Here is an 18,088-nt window from a genome sequence, read left to right as displayed (position 1 = left end):
CTGGGAGTTGTAGTTCAGTCCACATCCTCAAGATGACACTCTAGGCACTCCAATTACCATAATGAGTGGTGAGCAGTCAAAGGAATGGTGCCAATTGTACAATTAAGGGCAAATCAAATTAAAGAGCATGCTGGCGCAAGGGTGCAAGTCAAGGGGTGTTCAATCTTAGACCCCAAAGGGCCAGTGTGGGAACTGGTTTTTCTTTAAGGTCAGCAGTAAAACACCTGATTCAACTAATACAGGTCTCATTAGTTGAATCAGACATTATTATATTTAAAAAAGCCTGCACCCACACCACCCTTTCTTGAATAAGACCATACATGATATATGATGTGTATATTATCATAGTAACTGTGTTGATCACTTAACTAGTAGCCTCAAAGTCCTTTATCGCCCCCTAGGTGTTGGAGGACAGAACTAAAGGTTAAAATATGAACTCTAGCAACATAAGCACTTCCCTTGTGGTGTCAATAAGGTACAGTATATGCAGTTTATATACACTCAAGCCAGCCATCATCAACAATACACAAAAATAAAGCATGATACTGCTTCGCTTGAATCTCCAAACAGCTAGAAATTACTTATGCAGGATCTAGCTCTGGGCAGACAGGAACTCATTATACAGGGTGCCATGGAAACAAGGTGAGGCTCTCAAAACCTGTATGTCAGATCCTCAGAGAACTGTGCAACTGCACAATTCACACCACATCATTACATGGCAAATGCAATCTATCCTCCTTGTTAGTAAATTAAAGCACTTCACTTGCCCATTTAGTTAAGATTTTATGCTTTTTGGACACTTGTGTGAATGCATAAAACCCTCTGATACCCTTAAATCAAAGACACTCATTTCCCCACCCTCATCACAGTGGCTTCAGAGGAAAACTTCCATTTCAATTCAGGAAATTACTTGAAATGATAATTACAAATGGATTTTGAAGACAATGGCATTTCTGAACTCATGGCTTGAATTTAAATTCACTTCCTGAAATCCCTGAATTGAAACAAAATTGGCTCAATCCCCAAACATCTCCCAGCAAAAAAAAGAAAAAAAAGAAATAATAATAATTTGAGTTGAACAGTTATATGGTCAGCTGGTGGTTCTGGATTGGACAGCAAGGTCAGCTGGTGGCTCTGGATTGGACGGCTGGGTCAGCTGTGGGTTCCGTACTGGACGGAGTGATCTGTTTGCTGAGGCGATGTTGCACTGCATGGTGAGATGGTGTCTCTCTTATGGGGTGTTTCATTAGCAGGTTCACACCACATCTACAGGCGCGTAGAGAGACTGTCAGTCAGGGACTGCTGAATGTGTCACACACAACTGCCTTCTGGACCGTTTCCACACCAAACACCCCTCAGGGATTCTGCATGCTCTACACACCACACACTAGCCTACTGTAATATAATCTCTTACGCTGCAAATCGATTCCATTTAAAGCGTGCTATTCTTTCATCTGCTACGCCTCAAATGCACACCATAATACAATCTGCATTTCTGTAAATGTATTCTGAACAAAAAACACTATTGTGCTATCTTTCGAACTGACAAAGTGTGCAAAAATCATATTATGATCCCAAAAATAGGGAATGTATACCAAAAAAAAAACTTACTGGTATTGCACTACAAACAAGTGCTGTAAATATTTATGATGTAATATTTGTGATGTAATGAAGTTTCTTGTAGTTGTTTAACGAGCAGTGATTGCAACTGCTCTTCATGGGAAAATTCATAATCAATGAAAAAACAAATCATTAAAAATATCCATGAAAATGTACCTGTAGAAGTATTCCAAAAACAGCCCTGCTCTAAAATGGTCTATTAAACTGAGAACCTGTGTGCATCCCCTGGGGAACGGTGGTGTGCAGTGATAAATAACAGAGGGAAGAAAAAAATCAGGATTCAGTGTGAACTGCAGAGTCATCTCACAGGGGAGTGCCATTAAGGAATAAACACAAAAACCTCAGAGATGAATTAGAGAACATTTTGGGCTTTAACCAATGATACTGAATGACCCTGGAGGGTTTGAGCACTTATTAGCTTTACTTAACCCTGCCATTAGACTGTAGGGCTGGGCATTAGCTTATGGGTCTGTGTCTTTATGGGGAAAACCACAGCGGGGCCTGCTTGTCCTTTTCTGACAGAAGAACATTTCAATGCAACGTCCACTTTTAATAAATATGCTGCGTATATCTCCCAGTGTCCTGTTAATGACTGTTGACAGTGTATTTGTGATGGTGCCTCTTTGTGTTGACCTACTGTTGTGAAATGAATCAAGGGAATGGACAATAAATGCCACGTTTTATTGGCTGGGCTCCCTGATTGAGTCTGCTACCTCACAAGATTTGTTTTTCCTAAATGCCAGCTAAGAGTTTCTCCCTGCCACTGTTGCCCAGGGGATGCCTATGTGGGCCTTTAATGCCGGGATATATTGTAAAACACACTGGGGTTACTCCTCTGTAAAACAGTATATACATTTTTTTGTTATGTTCTTGCAACTGAATCTAGAGGTGAGTCTTGCTAAATTGCCTTCATGAAATCAACGTTGCGGTCGATTAAACAACCTTCGTGGGACCTCTGTGAAATAGACTGCACGGAAATTATATAAATTAATCCACTAAAAAAATGGAGCTCCGTAATAAATTTTAGCGCGCATGCAGCTGAGAGAGGCAGAGCTACACTCCCGGTAGGAGGAGAAGACAGCAGTGGGAGTGGGAGTGGGGGGGGGCTGAGACTGACAGGGATTTTAAAATGATGGAGTCCGGGGAGATATTGCGCTGTCCTCCCTCGTCTGATGAAGACAGGATGAGGTGCTCGGGGAGGAGAGGTGGAGAGATTAAAGGGGTGGACGACCCGTCCTCCCTGGCGGTAAAGCGGCGGTAGTCTCTGATGATGTCAGCGGCTGGGGCGAGGGCTGTGTCGCTCTTATTAAAGGGCCGTCGCGGGACAGCTGCAGGAAATATGGCACAGGTATCTGTCACGGCCGCACATTTCAGTTTCAAGAAGTGCTGAGGGAACACTCTGGCCCTCACGTCTGCAGTTTATGCAGGCTGCACTCGTATTTTAAACACGGGGATGTCACTTAAGGTATTCATTGCCAGGAGCATTTTCAAAATTTTTAAAACTTGAATTCATGTGAAATAAGCGTTTCAATCGGAATATTGTTGAACATAATAGATCTTTTTTCTTTCAATGTTGTCAGTTATGTGAGGAATTATAGTTGCTTATATAAGTAAAGTAATTCTAATAATATATTTGATGCAGGGCTGGTTTGTAGTGAAGTATGTGACCCAGGTCTGGTGTGCAGTGAAACAGTCCACAGAGATCTGGGCCTCCCTTTTAGACTTTCATCCTCCCCTGCAAACGTCAGAACAAAACAGAACAGAACAGAACTAGTTTTCATCCTGACAAACCTCACATAAGCCTCTTCCTTCGAAGGCCTCGAGTGTTAACAGGACAGTCGTGTCTGGGTGACACAGACAGTGTTTGTCAAACAGGACTGCTATTCCCCCACACTGTCTGAACACAATAGTGCCACCAGCAATGCACTGGCTCAAACTTCCACACTGCACAGAGTATCCACACTTTTTAGACCTTTTAAGTGTTTTCAGGACAGATTCTTTTCCAGGGTAGTTTTCAGTTGGAGCTCCAGTCACATCAATATGGGGATCATTAACAGCCTCACATCAAAGACCAGTGAAGCCAGCCAATTCTACAAATATAAATGTCAAAAAGAAAAACACTGTGCGCGTTCCACTGGCTCAAACATCAATATTGAGCCATTGGCGGGGCAAGAGTTAGATCTGGTTGAGTGGCTTCTGTTTAATTCTGGAAAACTTTGATGGAGTCCATACTGAATACAATAATTCAGTTCTAAATACTGAGTCTTCAACACCCCCACCCCCCTCTCTCTCACACACACAACCCCACAAAAGGGTCAGTTTGTTTAATCCTATAAGAGTTGAAAAATCCAATAATCTACAGTGGGCATACATTCTGTGTATCTGCAGCACCTTGTAGAGTGTAATGATGAGCTTAACACAGCAGTTACAAACACAAGACAGGACCACACCCTGTATGTGATGCAATTCCACTGAAAGGTAACCGTGTGTATGCACACATTGGCACACGCACACACACGCACAGACACACTCAGCCAAAGACACATTCACATATGCTGATACACAAAACACAATGTTTCCATGTGGAATCCTGACTGACTGACCAACTGGCTGACTGGCAGACAGACAGACAGATAGATAGACAGACAGAAATAACTGCTTCACCATCTCAGTACCCTGACCAATTCATATAGTTCTACAAAACCCCTGTTTGTGGATAGGGAAGTGGGGCTATGTGTATACGAAGAAGAGGAATCATGAAGTTCTGACTGAGTGCATTACAAAAAACTAGCAAATAAGCGCGCCAACTCCGTCTGTCCCTGTGAACCCAGACGAAGTCTGGGGCGGAGTGTCTGCCTCAGCAGAACCCAATATCCTTTGGACTAAGTGTTCTGGTTGGCCGAGGTGGATGTCATTAATCAACGTTGGCTGCTTCCTTTACCGGTACGTTCTTTATACAGACCAATAAAACACATCAAAACAGAAACTGCTACGGCTCTATCTCAGAGTTACTGTAACTGACACATACCAGAGAAAACCTCCCAATCCAAGTCCCTGCTATGCAAAAATGCTGCAAGCAACAGATAACAAATAAAGAAACATGTTACTCAGAAATACAGTAAAGGGGCACGTACTGTATGGCATTTGCCCTTGATATGCTTTGGCTCAAAAGAAAATGGTGGCAAGGACTGGTATCAAAAAGAAAAAAGGAAACCTTTTTTTGTGTTTAAAAATTTAACACCGGGGAGTTTTGGTGGGAAACGGGGAAAAAATAATTTATTTATGACAGCAGAAAATGAATTCCAGGGCCTCATCTGCTAATTTGAAATTTGCATACTGCCCAGCATGCAATTTTGTCAGAAATGCCAATGAAGTCTTTTTGCTTACATGAAGGATCGATGCTGAAACTTTAAAGAGTAACAAGCAAGAAAAGGGATTTGACTTCATAAGGGATTGTAGAAACAACTCCAGATTCAAATGACGATGAAGTTCGAAGTACACAAGTAAGTGTGAAAAATATAAAAAGCTATGCCACATATTGTTGCCTCATTAGTATGTCTGATGATGCCACCAAAATGTAAGTATATCTTATAATTAAACTTAAAATCTAATAAAACCTTTATTTTTTTTCTTTCTAAGACAAAAAAATGCCAATGAAGTGAGACAGGTTTCCTAATTTCAAGATTTGCCAACGGAGGAAGACAATTTCACAGCAAACAGTATCTTAAAACAAGCTCATGTGTTCTACTTGAGAGCGAAAAGGCTGACGTTTTTTTCCAGTATTGTCTTTCTCTCCTTCCCTCTCACAGCCTTTGTCTCCCGGGTCTCTCCTGTTCTCTTTCATCTCTCCCTCTCTCCCTAGTCTCTCCCTCTCCCACTCCTACCCTTCCTCAGATGTCCCGGGCCTTCCTTGGTCTTACGCCATCTTGCCTACGCACGCACCCAGGTGATGTTCCCACAGGAGTGGGGTAGGAGTAGGGTTCATGTTACACGGTTCTCAGACCGCTCCACGGGCACGGAGAGCGCTGGGGACCGCTCAGATATGTGAGTGCTCCTCCAGATCGCGTTCCCTCCCTCCCGGTCGGGCGCGTCCTATCAGGTTCCCCGGTCACCAGAGAGCCTGGGAACGGGAGTGAGCCAGCCCGTGTTCTGGGAACGTCTTCAGGGCCCGCTGACTAGGATTACGCCAGGAATCCCGGGAAAGGCTGGCACGCGTATGCCTTCCAGACGACCGCCATCCAGGGGAGAGGTCATTAACACGTACAAGGTCATTAACGAGCCCGTTTCCGTGGATAATGAAAAGCGCGAGTCTCCCCCTTTCTTACGGGTGCGTAGGAACAACCCTCTGCACCCTGAACAACTTCTGTGATTCAAATGTCAAAGAATCAGAGGCGCAGAAGAGAATTTGAGTCAACCCACAGCCTCCGTTAAAGACGAGGCCTGACAGTTTAGCGTAGCTTTCTGGTTTATATATAGCACGATAGCACGATAGCAATGCTTCAACTTTTCACAGTTTATATCTCTGGGTTACAATATCGCCGGGTGGCCGCGGGGCAACCAGTTAGCCTTCACCTGCAGTTTGAAGCACTTGCTAGCAACCTCACAGTCATCTACACCACTTCATTTTGAACTTGAGAAAAAAAGACTTCACACTGCATGACTCAGAGAAGAATGCTGTTCGGCCTGAACAGCAATGAGGAGGAGGCTGGCTGTTTGTAGTGCCGCTTCGTAAAAATCAATTACTCTGATAATACTTGCACTGTGTAACACCTGTCTTAAGTGCATTGGACTTAAAAGCTTGTTTTTAGATAGGCCTACTGTTTGGTGGGCTGTTTTTTGTCGTATGTAACAAAATAATTTTGCGAATATGACTTTAAGTCTGAATATAAGACTAATATACTTGTTGAGAGCGACTTATTTTTTGGGTTTTGCCGTTTTCATCATTTGCATTGACCGAACAGAGCAATACTTGAAAACAGATACACTGGGCCTGTACCGTGTACGCTCAATTAGTAAGAGAAGAGAGGCTTGTTGTATTCCTGTTGGCACAGGGAGCATAAAAACTGTATCTTCAGTAGTGTCTTGCCCCTGCCAACTTATACTGGCATTCACAGCCAGTAAATCACTCACTTTGTTTAATAAGCCGATCCAAATTCTGCATTAATAGAAAAATGCAATTTTTTTTTATGGACTAAGGCTCCCCATCCTTAATCAAAGCCACCCCTGCTCCTTGTTTAAAAACAAACTAGAGGATTGTGGGAAAGGTTTAAATCCTGACATTTGAAATGACTTATCTGCCATTGCATTTCCCCATTAAGGGGAACAGAACAAATATGGTGACATCTACCGTCCCGAGGCTGTGGAGAGATAAGAATATCTCTGGCGTGGATTTCAGCGAATGGCTTTTCTCTCTGACCGGCTGGTGTGCACGGTTACCGCCCCGCGGACTCCTCCCCCCGATACGGCGTGTTTGTAGGGCGTGCTCGACATTACCATTGTAAATGTCATCAAGGCAGGAGGTCAGGATTAAGTTCACCAGATGTGTGATTGATTGGGGCCGATACCTACTCCCTCTCTCTCTCTGTCTGTCTCTCTCTCTCTGTGTGTCTGCCTCTCCCTCTTCCTCTCACTCACACACTCCCTCACTCTCTCTCGGGTGCCATGGCAACAGAGTCCCGCTCATGTGCAGTGAGGAGCAGAATAGCAGTGATTTATTTCTCCTACTTTAAATATGCTCTTGGCCCTGCGTTTCGAGGCCACTGGTTCCAATCCGCTCCTGTCCTCATTGGCACCCGCCCCGCCCCGCCCCACCCCTCCCGTCAGTGAGATGGGCCCCACCTGCTCAGAGTAAAACTGGGAGGCAGGGCAAGACCCCCCCCCTACCAATCACCACCAGCAACCACAAAGCCCCTCCACCCTGCTCATCACACCACAGAAATGAGCCTCTTCATTTTTCATTCCCCGTCCAGGCTCTGACTAGGCTTCCATTCCTGTCTTATTTTTTCCAGTCAAATAAAAGCTAATGCTCAGAATGCAATTGATGTGCTTTATTCGCTATGATTGTTTTATATGGCTGCGCTTCAGTGGAGGGGAAAACACACTACAATATGATTTCACTTTTTCAATAAAATCAAGTCAGGACATGAAGCCTTTCATCACATTTCTGCCTGACATAAATGAAAAACACCTATTTTTAAAAGACAGGATATTATTTTTAATGGTTTCAGCATTTTAAAACTAAAAGAGCACAAACCAAACCAAACAGTGCTTTGAAGTGGATTTTTAAAGGATTTAAGATAACCATCCTCTGAATAACTTGTATGCATATGAAGGTCAAAGGGCACCACCATCTTAGCATGAAGCAAATGAGACTCCAGAGCTGATATCACAGCCTACATTTTGCATGAGAGACTATTTTGAGCTCAGAAGCTCACTTTAATGACAAGCTTGTTCAATGCCAATGTAGCTCTCAAAATAGAAAGGTAATGTAACAATGACATCACTCACATGAAAAAGTAAGTACTGTATTTGTTTATTGAACAAATTTTTCACCAATGTCTGCTCTGATAAAAATTGGCAGTGTTTAATCTCCCACCAAAAATAAGGAAACTGGTCCATGGTAGTTTTATTTTTACCACACCAGCGTGTCAGCAGGTTATATGTTGCCCTGTGTGGCTTTAAAAGTGAAAAGTCTAAAAGGTCTAGCACTCAAGAAGGCAAACGTGCTCTTTTGGCTCACTCTGTCTCGCACTTTCAGCTCAAATGTGTTTGGTCTTTTCTTCTTCTTCTTCTTTTTTCATGAATTTGGCAGCCAACCCGGGGCAGAGCAGATCTCATTCCCACCCTGAGAGGCAACTGTCTGTCACCACAGCTGCATTCATACACAAACCCCTCTGTCAATTGCACATCGCCCTATGGAGCTACCGGCCACAGTCCGCACCGGCACGGTGCAGATTTCATACATGCAGCACGGAGTGTTGATTAAATGACTGCACAAACTGAATGAGCAACCCAGAAGCACAAAATGTGTTTTGAGGGAAGTGGCTGGCCATGGTAGGAGCGCAGGATCACACCAGGTTCATGGAGCGGACCAGTTTCGACACATTCCCCTGGTGATGGACAACCAGCCCAATACCGCCAGGCGGAATTCCAAGGTGAGGTGACAGTTAAGGCCAGTTTATAGACCGATTACTTGCAATGGATGTCGCTGGTTTATACTCGTTTGTCACTGGTTCATGTGTGTTTATGCTTTTTGCTCAGTCTACGTCGGGCAACAATAGAATGTTCAAGAACATTTTGTGATTTCAGTCAAGCGAAACTCATAAACTGGACTTTCCGGAGCAAGGTCAGTCATTAGCCACCCTCACATCATCGCTTAACATTAAAACCCACAAAACTGCAGGTTTACATAAGCCATGGCACATTTAGCCAGAGAGCATCCGAACGCTCGTTTAGCGAATAAATGCTGCTTTTTTGTGTATTCTGGATTCAGTGGGCGGCATTCACAATCAAGAGGTCATTTCATGCGAAAGCCAAAGCTTCCACCAGTGTTCTATCTGTTGCTAGGCAGCAGGGAGTCAGCTGACTTCTATTATGAAACTCATCACTATCTGATGCCACCGCTCCACGATAATGTTGGAAAATGCCACAGAACATCAGCTGAAACCAAACCAGTTGCAAAATAGTATAAAAACAAGGCAATGACAAGTGAAACCTCTTAAATAATGATAAGATGCTAGATGTCTGTGTGTGCTTGTGTGCGTATAATTCGGTTTAACATTATAAATCGGTTGAAAAAATGCCTCATTGATGTTGTATAAAAAGATGAATGTGAAGACATCACCTTACTGTGGAAAAGAGAAAAAAAAACAGAGTCTCTCAAGTCTCAACACAGAGAGACTCTGTTGCCATGACAGCAGTTCTAAACATCCCCGGAATGTTTAAACGCCCCCTGTATCTCTCCCCGGATAGAAATCTGATCATTTCAAACGCTTTGATGAAAACACTTAAGATGCTGACTGCACGCTTGTGAATACCGTCGTCTTCACAGCTGTTCGAGCTCCATTGCCTTTCAGGGGGACGACAGAACCTACAGCGTTACATAAGTATTTTTTGACGGAGGAGCTCAGATCTGACCAGCCGTCTCCTCCTATAGACCTGCTCTGATCTCTGGGACCGCTCGGTCCGTGAACACGCATCCTGTGCAGAACCGCACGTACGTCAGACCCAGCCCGCGGGCTCTGGGCGAGCAGTCTCATCCTTTAAGCCAGTTATCGATTCAGAGTCGACAGAAGACCCACCCTAGTGCTGCTCTAGATCACTCTATCACACCCCCACTCCAAAATCTGTCACACCTGCCACGCTGCTCATCCTCATTACCCGTCCCCTCCACTCCTCCAAAAACTGACATTCAGTTCTACCCGTTTCTCGACACCAACACAAGATGGCTGACCCTGCTGTGGCTGACATATCGGGCTGATATATTGTGACATTTCCTTATCACAGAATAAAGGAGAAACGTACAAAGAAATCCCAGGAGAATCAGACAGTCAGACAGTGTGCCCCTCTCCCTCCGCTTGTGCCCGTGATGAAGAGGAGCAGAGAGGTAACCCTCTCATGACCAGCGCGGTCCTGGTGCCATGCCTGCCTCCCTCCTACAGAAACACTTACTCACACAGTTACAATATGCCATAATGCATGGAATTTCTGATTAAATAAAGATTACTGAATGCATACTTGCTTTTATTTGATAATGTGATTAACATCTTTTTTTTTGATTATCTGATTACCTATCATTTAGTAGTTTTTTCAATGGTATTTGAAATTGTATTTGAAACAGTATGATTGAAAAATGTGTAATAAATATGTCATTACAAATTAATTAAGAATGACTACCTGTATTACTTCAATTATATTCGTCTACATTTTGCAAGTAATCTTCAAATATAAAAACTTTATATTTGAAGATTAAGACCTGATTGCTACCTGCTCACTAAATGAATTTATAATCAGTATCAATGCGGTTATCAACTGTTTTCTAGCAGGACAGCAAAGCCCCTTAAGATGATGTGTGATTGTGTGATTATTTTGTCAATTGTAAATGTGGTTCTTGAAATGCTTCAAATTGATTATTGGAAAAGCACATTTTCCTTCACCACAGTCTCTGTAATACTGATCATAATAAGGCACATAAGGGTAGCGATGGCATGAAAATGACAGAAGCTGACAACACAACTACGTTTCACCATTAAAAGAATTGCTGTATGATCTCCGATAACAAACTCGACCATCTTCATAAAAGAATACACACCAGCATGCCATCAAACACAGAGTACATAAGCAGTAGTCACTGACACTCTGCATCTGGGAGTGTTAGCACGGTCCAATGATGACCCTCAAGGGTTTGCTGTCCTTATCGACAAGCAGGGCAGTACAGACGAGCTAGGTCACAGATACTAATGAGAAAAAACACGGGTAAAAAATGCCAAGGCCATATCTAATTCGCAAGCCCTTTGCAAATGAACAAAGAAATGAAAGACGTAAAGTTAAATTCTGAACAGAGCTGCTTTAAATGCATAAATGCAAATTATTTTTTATGGAAATCTGTGTGTGGCTCTGAAAAGCCATGTCGGAGTGATACCAGTAGCACACTGCTACTGTAGGGCACTGAAGACCTGAGCGCACTGGTTCGGCTCTGCCGTGATTTATTGAACATTTTGTGCTGTGTTGCCTTTTGCTTGTAGAGAATTATCCCCCCCACCCCACCCCAACTCGACACAGCCCCGCTGCTCGTGAGAACAACAAACCATTGAGTGGCTTTGGTCTCGACCCAAATGGATTCGTCATTGATTTGTTCTCTGCTGCAAATCTGCTCATTCTGAAGGTCTAAGGCTTCTTAGTTACATTACTATAACCTGGCGTGATTAATGCCATTAATAACATGACAATAATTGAATTTTCTCTGTCAGAACAACAATAATAATACCGATAATAATAAATCATTAATACTTGATAACATGTGTTACAATCCGTAGCCTACTCCGTTGTCTTTTATGATATCCGACCACTCCCACTGTGATGACTTTAATAATTTATAATGGCATCACTGGCTGCAGCTGGGTTCAGCACACAGCCGGCTGTGTAGAATGGGCTGATTCTCCCTGCCGGTCGTCGACAGCGCCGAAGCTCCGTGCGCTTAGCAACAGGTAGGTGTGCCACGGCGCGACGCCGGGAATGGCCGACAGCCTCCCTCATCCGAGAGAATAACAGGCACTCGCAAGATAACGGAGTCGCATTAAACAAAGGAAGCGTCCGCGCAGTTCTCTCTGTAGCCCCATTAGTAAGACCTGACACTCTGCCGAAACTGTCTAAGCAGAGGGGCGCTAAAGCCGAACAGTGCTTACAAAGCATACGCGCTAAATCACGCAAATGGAGAAGTAAGTCCGGCTCTCCGGTAAACTCGAACGCCATTAATAAATCAACGAACGTCCTCGGAGGAAACACGCTGGTACCGGTATAAGCTGAACGGATTTTTTTAATTATTTACTTATTGTTCTTTTTTTTTTTAGGAATTCCCTCCTGTGTGACTTCACAGTCGCAGGCGCTGAGGGGTTACTCCGTCGCTTCCTCTGCTCTGTCCCTTGGCTGCACCCGTCACAGGTGCCTTGGCAACAGCGAGCGCGTTTGATCTTCGCGAATCGCGATTAAGGCTGGGCTGTCACGATGCCGTCACATGTGGAGAATAATGCGCTGGCTCGGAGCCGAGGGTTGTGGACCGATTGCGCGAGAGGAATCTGTTTTTATATTGGTGGAAGGGGGAAACAAAGAGACAGGTGTAAGCACACCACCTCCAGCTTTCCCGCCTTAAAAAGTCAGTGTTCTACTAGAACTCCCATTGCTTTCAGTTACCAGTAGTGCTAGTTACAACAGCATTGGAATGATCAGTTAAAAATTCTGATTGTTACCATCAGTATTAGAATGTTAAGAAAATAATTCTGATTGTTACCATCAGCTTTAGAATGTTCCGTTAAGAATTCTGATTGTTACTATAAGTATTAGAATGTTAATTTAAAAATTCTGATTGTTACCACCAGCATTAGAATGTTCACTTAAGAACATTCCAATCACATCTTTGTGACCTCACACCTTAGAGGGTTAATCACCAAACCCTGCTTCACAGGAACAACAAACCCTGTGACTCCAAATGAGAACAAAGCAGATATATGCTGTCACTTTGAAAGAGAAATAAAAGCAGTCCATCCCTTCTGCTGTCTAACTCAGCCCAGAGTCTGAAAAATTCAGCCAAACAAGCCTTCATTCCCAGTGTCACTACTGAGAAGAGCCAAGACACCTCAGACAAGACAAATAACCAGGATGCCTCCCTTACCTTTTTCCCTTTCTTCTTGCGGTGAGCTGGCTTTGCCGAGCTCTTCTCCTTGGCTTCCTCGCTCATTCCGGATGGCTTTTCCCGGGAGTTTTTATTCCCACATGAAGAGCTGCGGAAGGCCGGTTGGGGTTGGGAAAGTCAGCCCCAAAGTCCATAAAACCGGGGTCCAGGCTGGAGGAGGGGCGGGGGTCTGCTCTGGTGCGCTCAGTCACCACTTCTCACAGTGCGCGTCTTCGACTGGATGCTGCCCTCTCCCCTATCCTGCGCGCTCCAGCCAGGGTGTGGGAGAAAGAGGGGGAAAAGGGAGAGGATCAGGAGGAGAAGAGGGAAGCTGAGGGAGGAAAGCGCTGGATATTCCTGGGGAGAAGTATCCTGCCGGGTTGGGCAGCCTCTGGAAACCAACAGGCTTCTGTTTCAAACCCCTCAGGTTCTCTTCCTCAGCCCACTGATGGAGACTCTTTCAGCTACAGAGAGTGGGAGAGGCAGGGAGGGAGAGAGAGACAGAGAGAGAAAGAAAAAGAGAGATAGAGAGAGAGCAATAAAGAGAGAGGCAGGGAAAGAGAGTGACACATGCACTCACATACAAAGGGAATGAGAGAGGGAGGGAGGGAAGGAGGGAGGGAGGGGGAGAGAGAGAGAGGTAGTGAAATGAACGGCAGATTGCTGTCGGCTCCGCGTAGCGATCGCTCGGTGAGCGGGTTGTGTCCGCTTAGGCGCACGGCGATATTAAAAGTGATCCCAGGGAGCTACCGCTGGCCTGGGGGTGTGTGTGTGCGTGTGTGAGAGAGTGTGTGTGTTAGGGGGGTGTCTCATTAGCATGATGCATCAGGTCCTTCCAGAAAAGGAGGCCTCCAGGTCTTTTGCCAGGAAGCTCAGGTTTCTCAATCGAGAGAGAGAGAGAGAGAGAGAGAGAGAGTCTGGGCACTAGCAGCAGCATGGATGGCCAGAATCCTTACTGTCTTATACTGCCCAGATCCTGCAATCTCAAATGTACACATGTATTGCCACTTCCAGGTATTGTAACATGTATATCATATCTATATTCAGTAAAAAACTGATTCTTCTCATCCCCTCCACTCAGAGTTTGTGTTGCCACCATCAGGATGAAGCGCTCATTCGTGTCTCTCTCCATCAGGCTCCTAAACAGCCACAGGGGACCACAGGCTGGACTCAGGGGAGCTGGGTGTTTGCATCATATGTATTTACTCTTGTCGCACTTCCTGAGGGTAATAGAGTACAAAGCTTCGTGTGTTTTTATTAATGGTGTGACTGTGTATGTGTATGCACATACTACGTATATGTATATAATACGCCTTACATTTAATTTTTTAATATTGCACTTTTTGTATTTCTGTGTATTCACACAATAAAGACATCTAATCCAATCAAATAAATCCTGAGAAGTTCATGTATCCACATATTTACAGTATACACTGAGCACTTTATTAGGTAGACCTGTACACCAACTTTTTAATGCAAATATTTAATCAGCCAATCATGTGGCAGCAACTAAATGCATAAAGGCATGCAGATATGGTCAAGAGTTTCAGCTGTTTTTCTGACCAAAAGTGTGAATGGGGAAGAAATGCAACGCAAATAACCACACGTTACAACAGTGGTATGCAGAAGAGCATCTCTGAACACACAATGCATCAAACCTCTTAAGTCGATAGGCTACAGCAGCAGAAGACCAATAAGTCTAAAGAATCAGTCTAATGAATACCTAATAAAGTGCTCACTGAGCGTATATTTGCAGTATAGTCCATTTCTATAAGGGGAGACAGGAGACAGATCCACAGATAACTGCAGCTCTGTTAATCAGATTTTTCTGATATCTTTTCCCTCGTCTGAGATGAACGGGGCGGTCTTCATCAGGCAGAGGCCGAGGCGAGCCCCCCCTCCTCGTTGCCGCAAGCGCAGACATCCCACCCCCCCATCCTGCCCACCCCCTCCACCACCCGACCCCCCCACAAGCCCCAATCAGACCCGCCGGCAGTGTGGAGACAGACCCAGCATCACACCCACCACACTCAAACAAGCTGTGGCCAGCGCCAGAATCACAGGAGTCTGTCACCGACAGGTCTCACACAACCAGACGAGCCGGCCTCATTTTAACACCCTCTCTCCAGGATTCATATTCCACAAATCCCCACCCACCCGTCTTCTGAGCATGGCTCTTTTCAGCTGGAAGGATTATGGTGTGCGATAAAGGAATCACCACTGCTGTGCTTCTGCCCTCGTTACCCATCCACTGATTGATAAATCACAGGCTCAAGGAGACTCACCTCTGGGATTCAAGCCTGAGATCATCATTTCGAACAAATAATGGAATTAAAACCGAAACCATTAGCTAACATCGCCGTACTTCAAGTGCTACAGTTTAGCCGCAATATATTTGCATTAGACGTTTCCCATAATAGATTCGTCCTCTCAGTAGCAGCATATGAAATATTAATTTTCAGAATTGTGTACTGAGGAAATGTACATAAATTTACCAAAATCCTGGCAGGTAATGTGGCACTGGCAGGAGAGCAGACAGTCAGGGAGCATAAGGATTACTCAGTGAAGCCATGCCATGTTTGACTGCACTGCATAATCACACACAGTAATTATACTGCATGCACTGTATACATGTACATCTCTACATTTCATTTGGGTGACTGTGCTTCCTCTGAAAACATACTGACGATAACAATGCATACATTCTGCAACCATCACTGTGAGCTTCCAGAATTAAACATGGAGAAGCTCGGAGCTCGAGGGAGTGCCTTCTCTCAGATCAATACCAGGGCAAGCATGCTGACTCCCTGGCCTGCCCTCTGCTGGCCAAGATGGGACATTGCATAAACAAAACAGGTACACAAAAGAGACATCTTTCTTACACTGCCTTAGATGGAAGAGCAGTGAGAGGAAACAGGGTGGAGGTTAACAACATATCACAGGAATGTTTAACAGTATTTCAGTCTCCTAACACTTACTGTTTTCCAATATCTTATTTGTGAACCCTAAAACCTAATTCTAGCCCAAGGTATTATATGTTTTTAGCTATAAAAATACTTAAGGGTTTTGTGTTATCTCCTTATGAAAACTAAAAATCGAATATCCCATGTCCTTACCCTTTCCCAAGCCCAAATATGATTTTTCAGTTCAGTTAAAATAGATGGAAAACAACTGAAATCTATTCAATAAAATAGGATCTTTAGGACTGTAGGATCTTTCTCCTTGGAACCTATTGTATAAAAATAAATAAAACTGCAATAGAGACATTTTGAACAGTTTACTGTGAGAAAGAAGAAAAACATCATTCAAGTTAGAATTTTTTATTTTATTTTTACATTTGGTTGTTTCAACCTGCCGTAGAGCAGAAGGATTTTACCGAAGATCATTTTTGCATTACATTACATTAATGGCATGTTATCCAGAGCGACGTACAAAAAAGTGCAAAGTGCATACCAATAACCAGGAACAAGTGCGCTGAAAGACCCTAGAGGGAAGTATAATTTCAACTGCTAGCTGCACAACAAAGATAAGGACCAATTTGATAATTGATCAATTTTTTATTTATTTTATTTTTTTATCGTAATACCGCAACACGAAAATGTATGAACAAACCCCTTACATAGCCAAACACTGCTTACCTAGCCAATCTAAACATCCAGATACACAAGTAAATCACAGAAAGACAACAATTAAGGTTTACAGGGAGGTAGGGAGGTAGGGAGGGACAGGGAGAGGTGCTGCTTGAAGAGGTGCGTCTTCAGTTTCCGCTTGAAGATGGGAAGAGATTCTACTGTTCTGACCTCCACGGGGAGTTCATTCCACCACCCTGGAGCCAGAACAGACAGTAGTCGTGAGTGTGAAGTGGAAGTTCGGAGAGGCGGAGGTGCCAAGCGGCCTGTGGAGGCCGAACGAAGAGGTCTGGCAGGGGTGTGGGGTCTGATGATTTTTTGGAGGTAAGCTGGGCCAGACCCCTTAACTGCTTGGAAGGCTAGCACCAATGTTATGCGAGCCATGACAGGCAGCCAGTGGAGGGAAGTAAGCAGGGGGGTGACATGACTGTTTGGGAAGGTTGAAGACCAGACGAGCTGCTGCATTCTGGATAAGTTGGAGGGGTCTGATGGTGGACGCTGGGAGGCCAGTCAAGAGGGAATTGCAGTAGTCCAGGCGGGACAAAACCATCGCTTGGACCAGGAGCTGGGTCGAGCAGGGGGTGAGAAAGGGGCGGATTCTCCGTATGTTGTATAGGAAGAACCTGCATGACCGGGTCACCGCTGCAATGTTCTCGGAGAGCGACAGTCTGCTGTCCATCACCATGCCGAGGTTCCTTGCACAGGGTGATGCCGTCAGTGTAGTATCCCCTAGGGAAATGGAGAGATCCAGATGGGGAGAGGTAATGGCAAGGATAAATATCATTTCAATCTTATCAGGGTTGAGCTTTAGATGGTGGTTGTCCATCCAGCGCTGCATGTCACTCAGGCAAGTAGAGATACGGGCTGAAACCTGTGTATCGGATGGTGGGAATGAGATGAAGAGTTGGGTATCGTCCGCATAGCAGTAGTAATTAATATTTGATTTTACAAAATAATCCGAGAGAACCCTATAACTGCAAGCTTATAAGTAGCACTTTTTATAGAATATTTATTATTATTTACATGATTTAAAAATGATTATTCATCCTTATATGCATTTAATAATGCACTGGTAGTATTAGTGTCTGAGACAAGTAACTACTACCTTTCAAACTACTAACACCTGCAAGACCCCTCACTCTTCAGGAAACAAACATTCTATTCAATCCTATTCTGTCCCATCAGCCAGAACCTGCATACACTCAGCTCCAGGACCAAGCCACTTTTCTGCCAGCTCAGAGCCCAGGTCCTAGCATGGAGCTTAGACAAACCGCTATTATATTATCAAATCTGCAAAGTTAGCACTTACTGTACTGCCTGCCCTTTTCAATAGGAGGCTGGGGACTGAGCATAACACAGTTGCCTCTTAACAAAATAAATGAGGCTATGGATTTAATGTGTCAATGCGGAACATTTCTGGATCTATACGTTCACATACTGAATTAAACTGTGA

General features: G+C 44.2%; 1 protein-coding gene across 13 annotated transcripts in view; it reads right to left on the bottom strand.

The window, feature by feature from the left end:
• The window catches only part of LOC133117972 (ankyrin-3-like), a 135,484-nt gene extending 121,852 nt beyond the window's left edge, over window positions 1-13,632 (bottom strand). For 10 of the 13 annotated variants that reach the window (XM_061227538.1, XM_061227543.1, XM_061227540.1 and 7 more), the window contains exon 1: window positions 13,007-13,632. In XM_061227538.1, the coding sequence (XP_061083522.1) occupies window positions 13,007-13,072 (66 nt within the window). In that variant the 5' untranslated portion in view covers window positions 13,073-13,632. The remainder of the gene's footprint in view (window positions 1-13,006) is intronic. The other 3 variants (XM_061227548.1, XM_061227549.1, XM_061227550.1) reach the window with 1 other exon arrangement.
• Between the last annotated feature and the right edge of the window lie 4,456 nt (window positions 13,633-18,088).

The sequence above is a fragment of the Conger conger genome, chromosome 18 (genome assembly GCF_963514075.1).
Source record: "Conger conger chromosome 18, fConCon1.1, whole genome shotgun sequence".
Taxonomy (NCBI): Eukaryota; Metazoa; Chordata; class Actinopteri; order Anguilliformes; family Congridae; genus Conger; species Conger conger.
The sequence above is the reverse complement of the archived record's forward strand: the minus strand, read 5'-3'. Positions and strand labels throughout refer to the sequence as shown.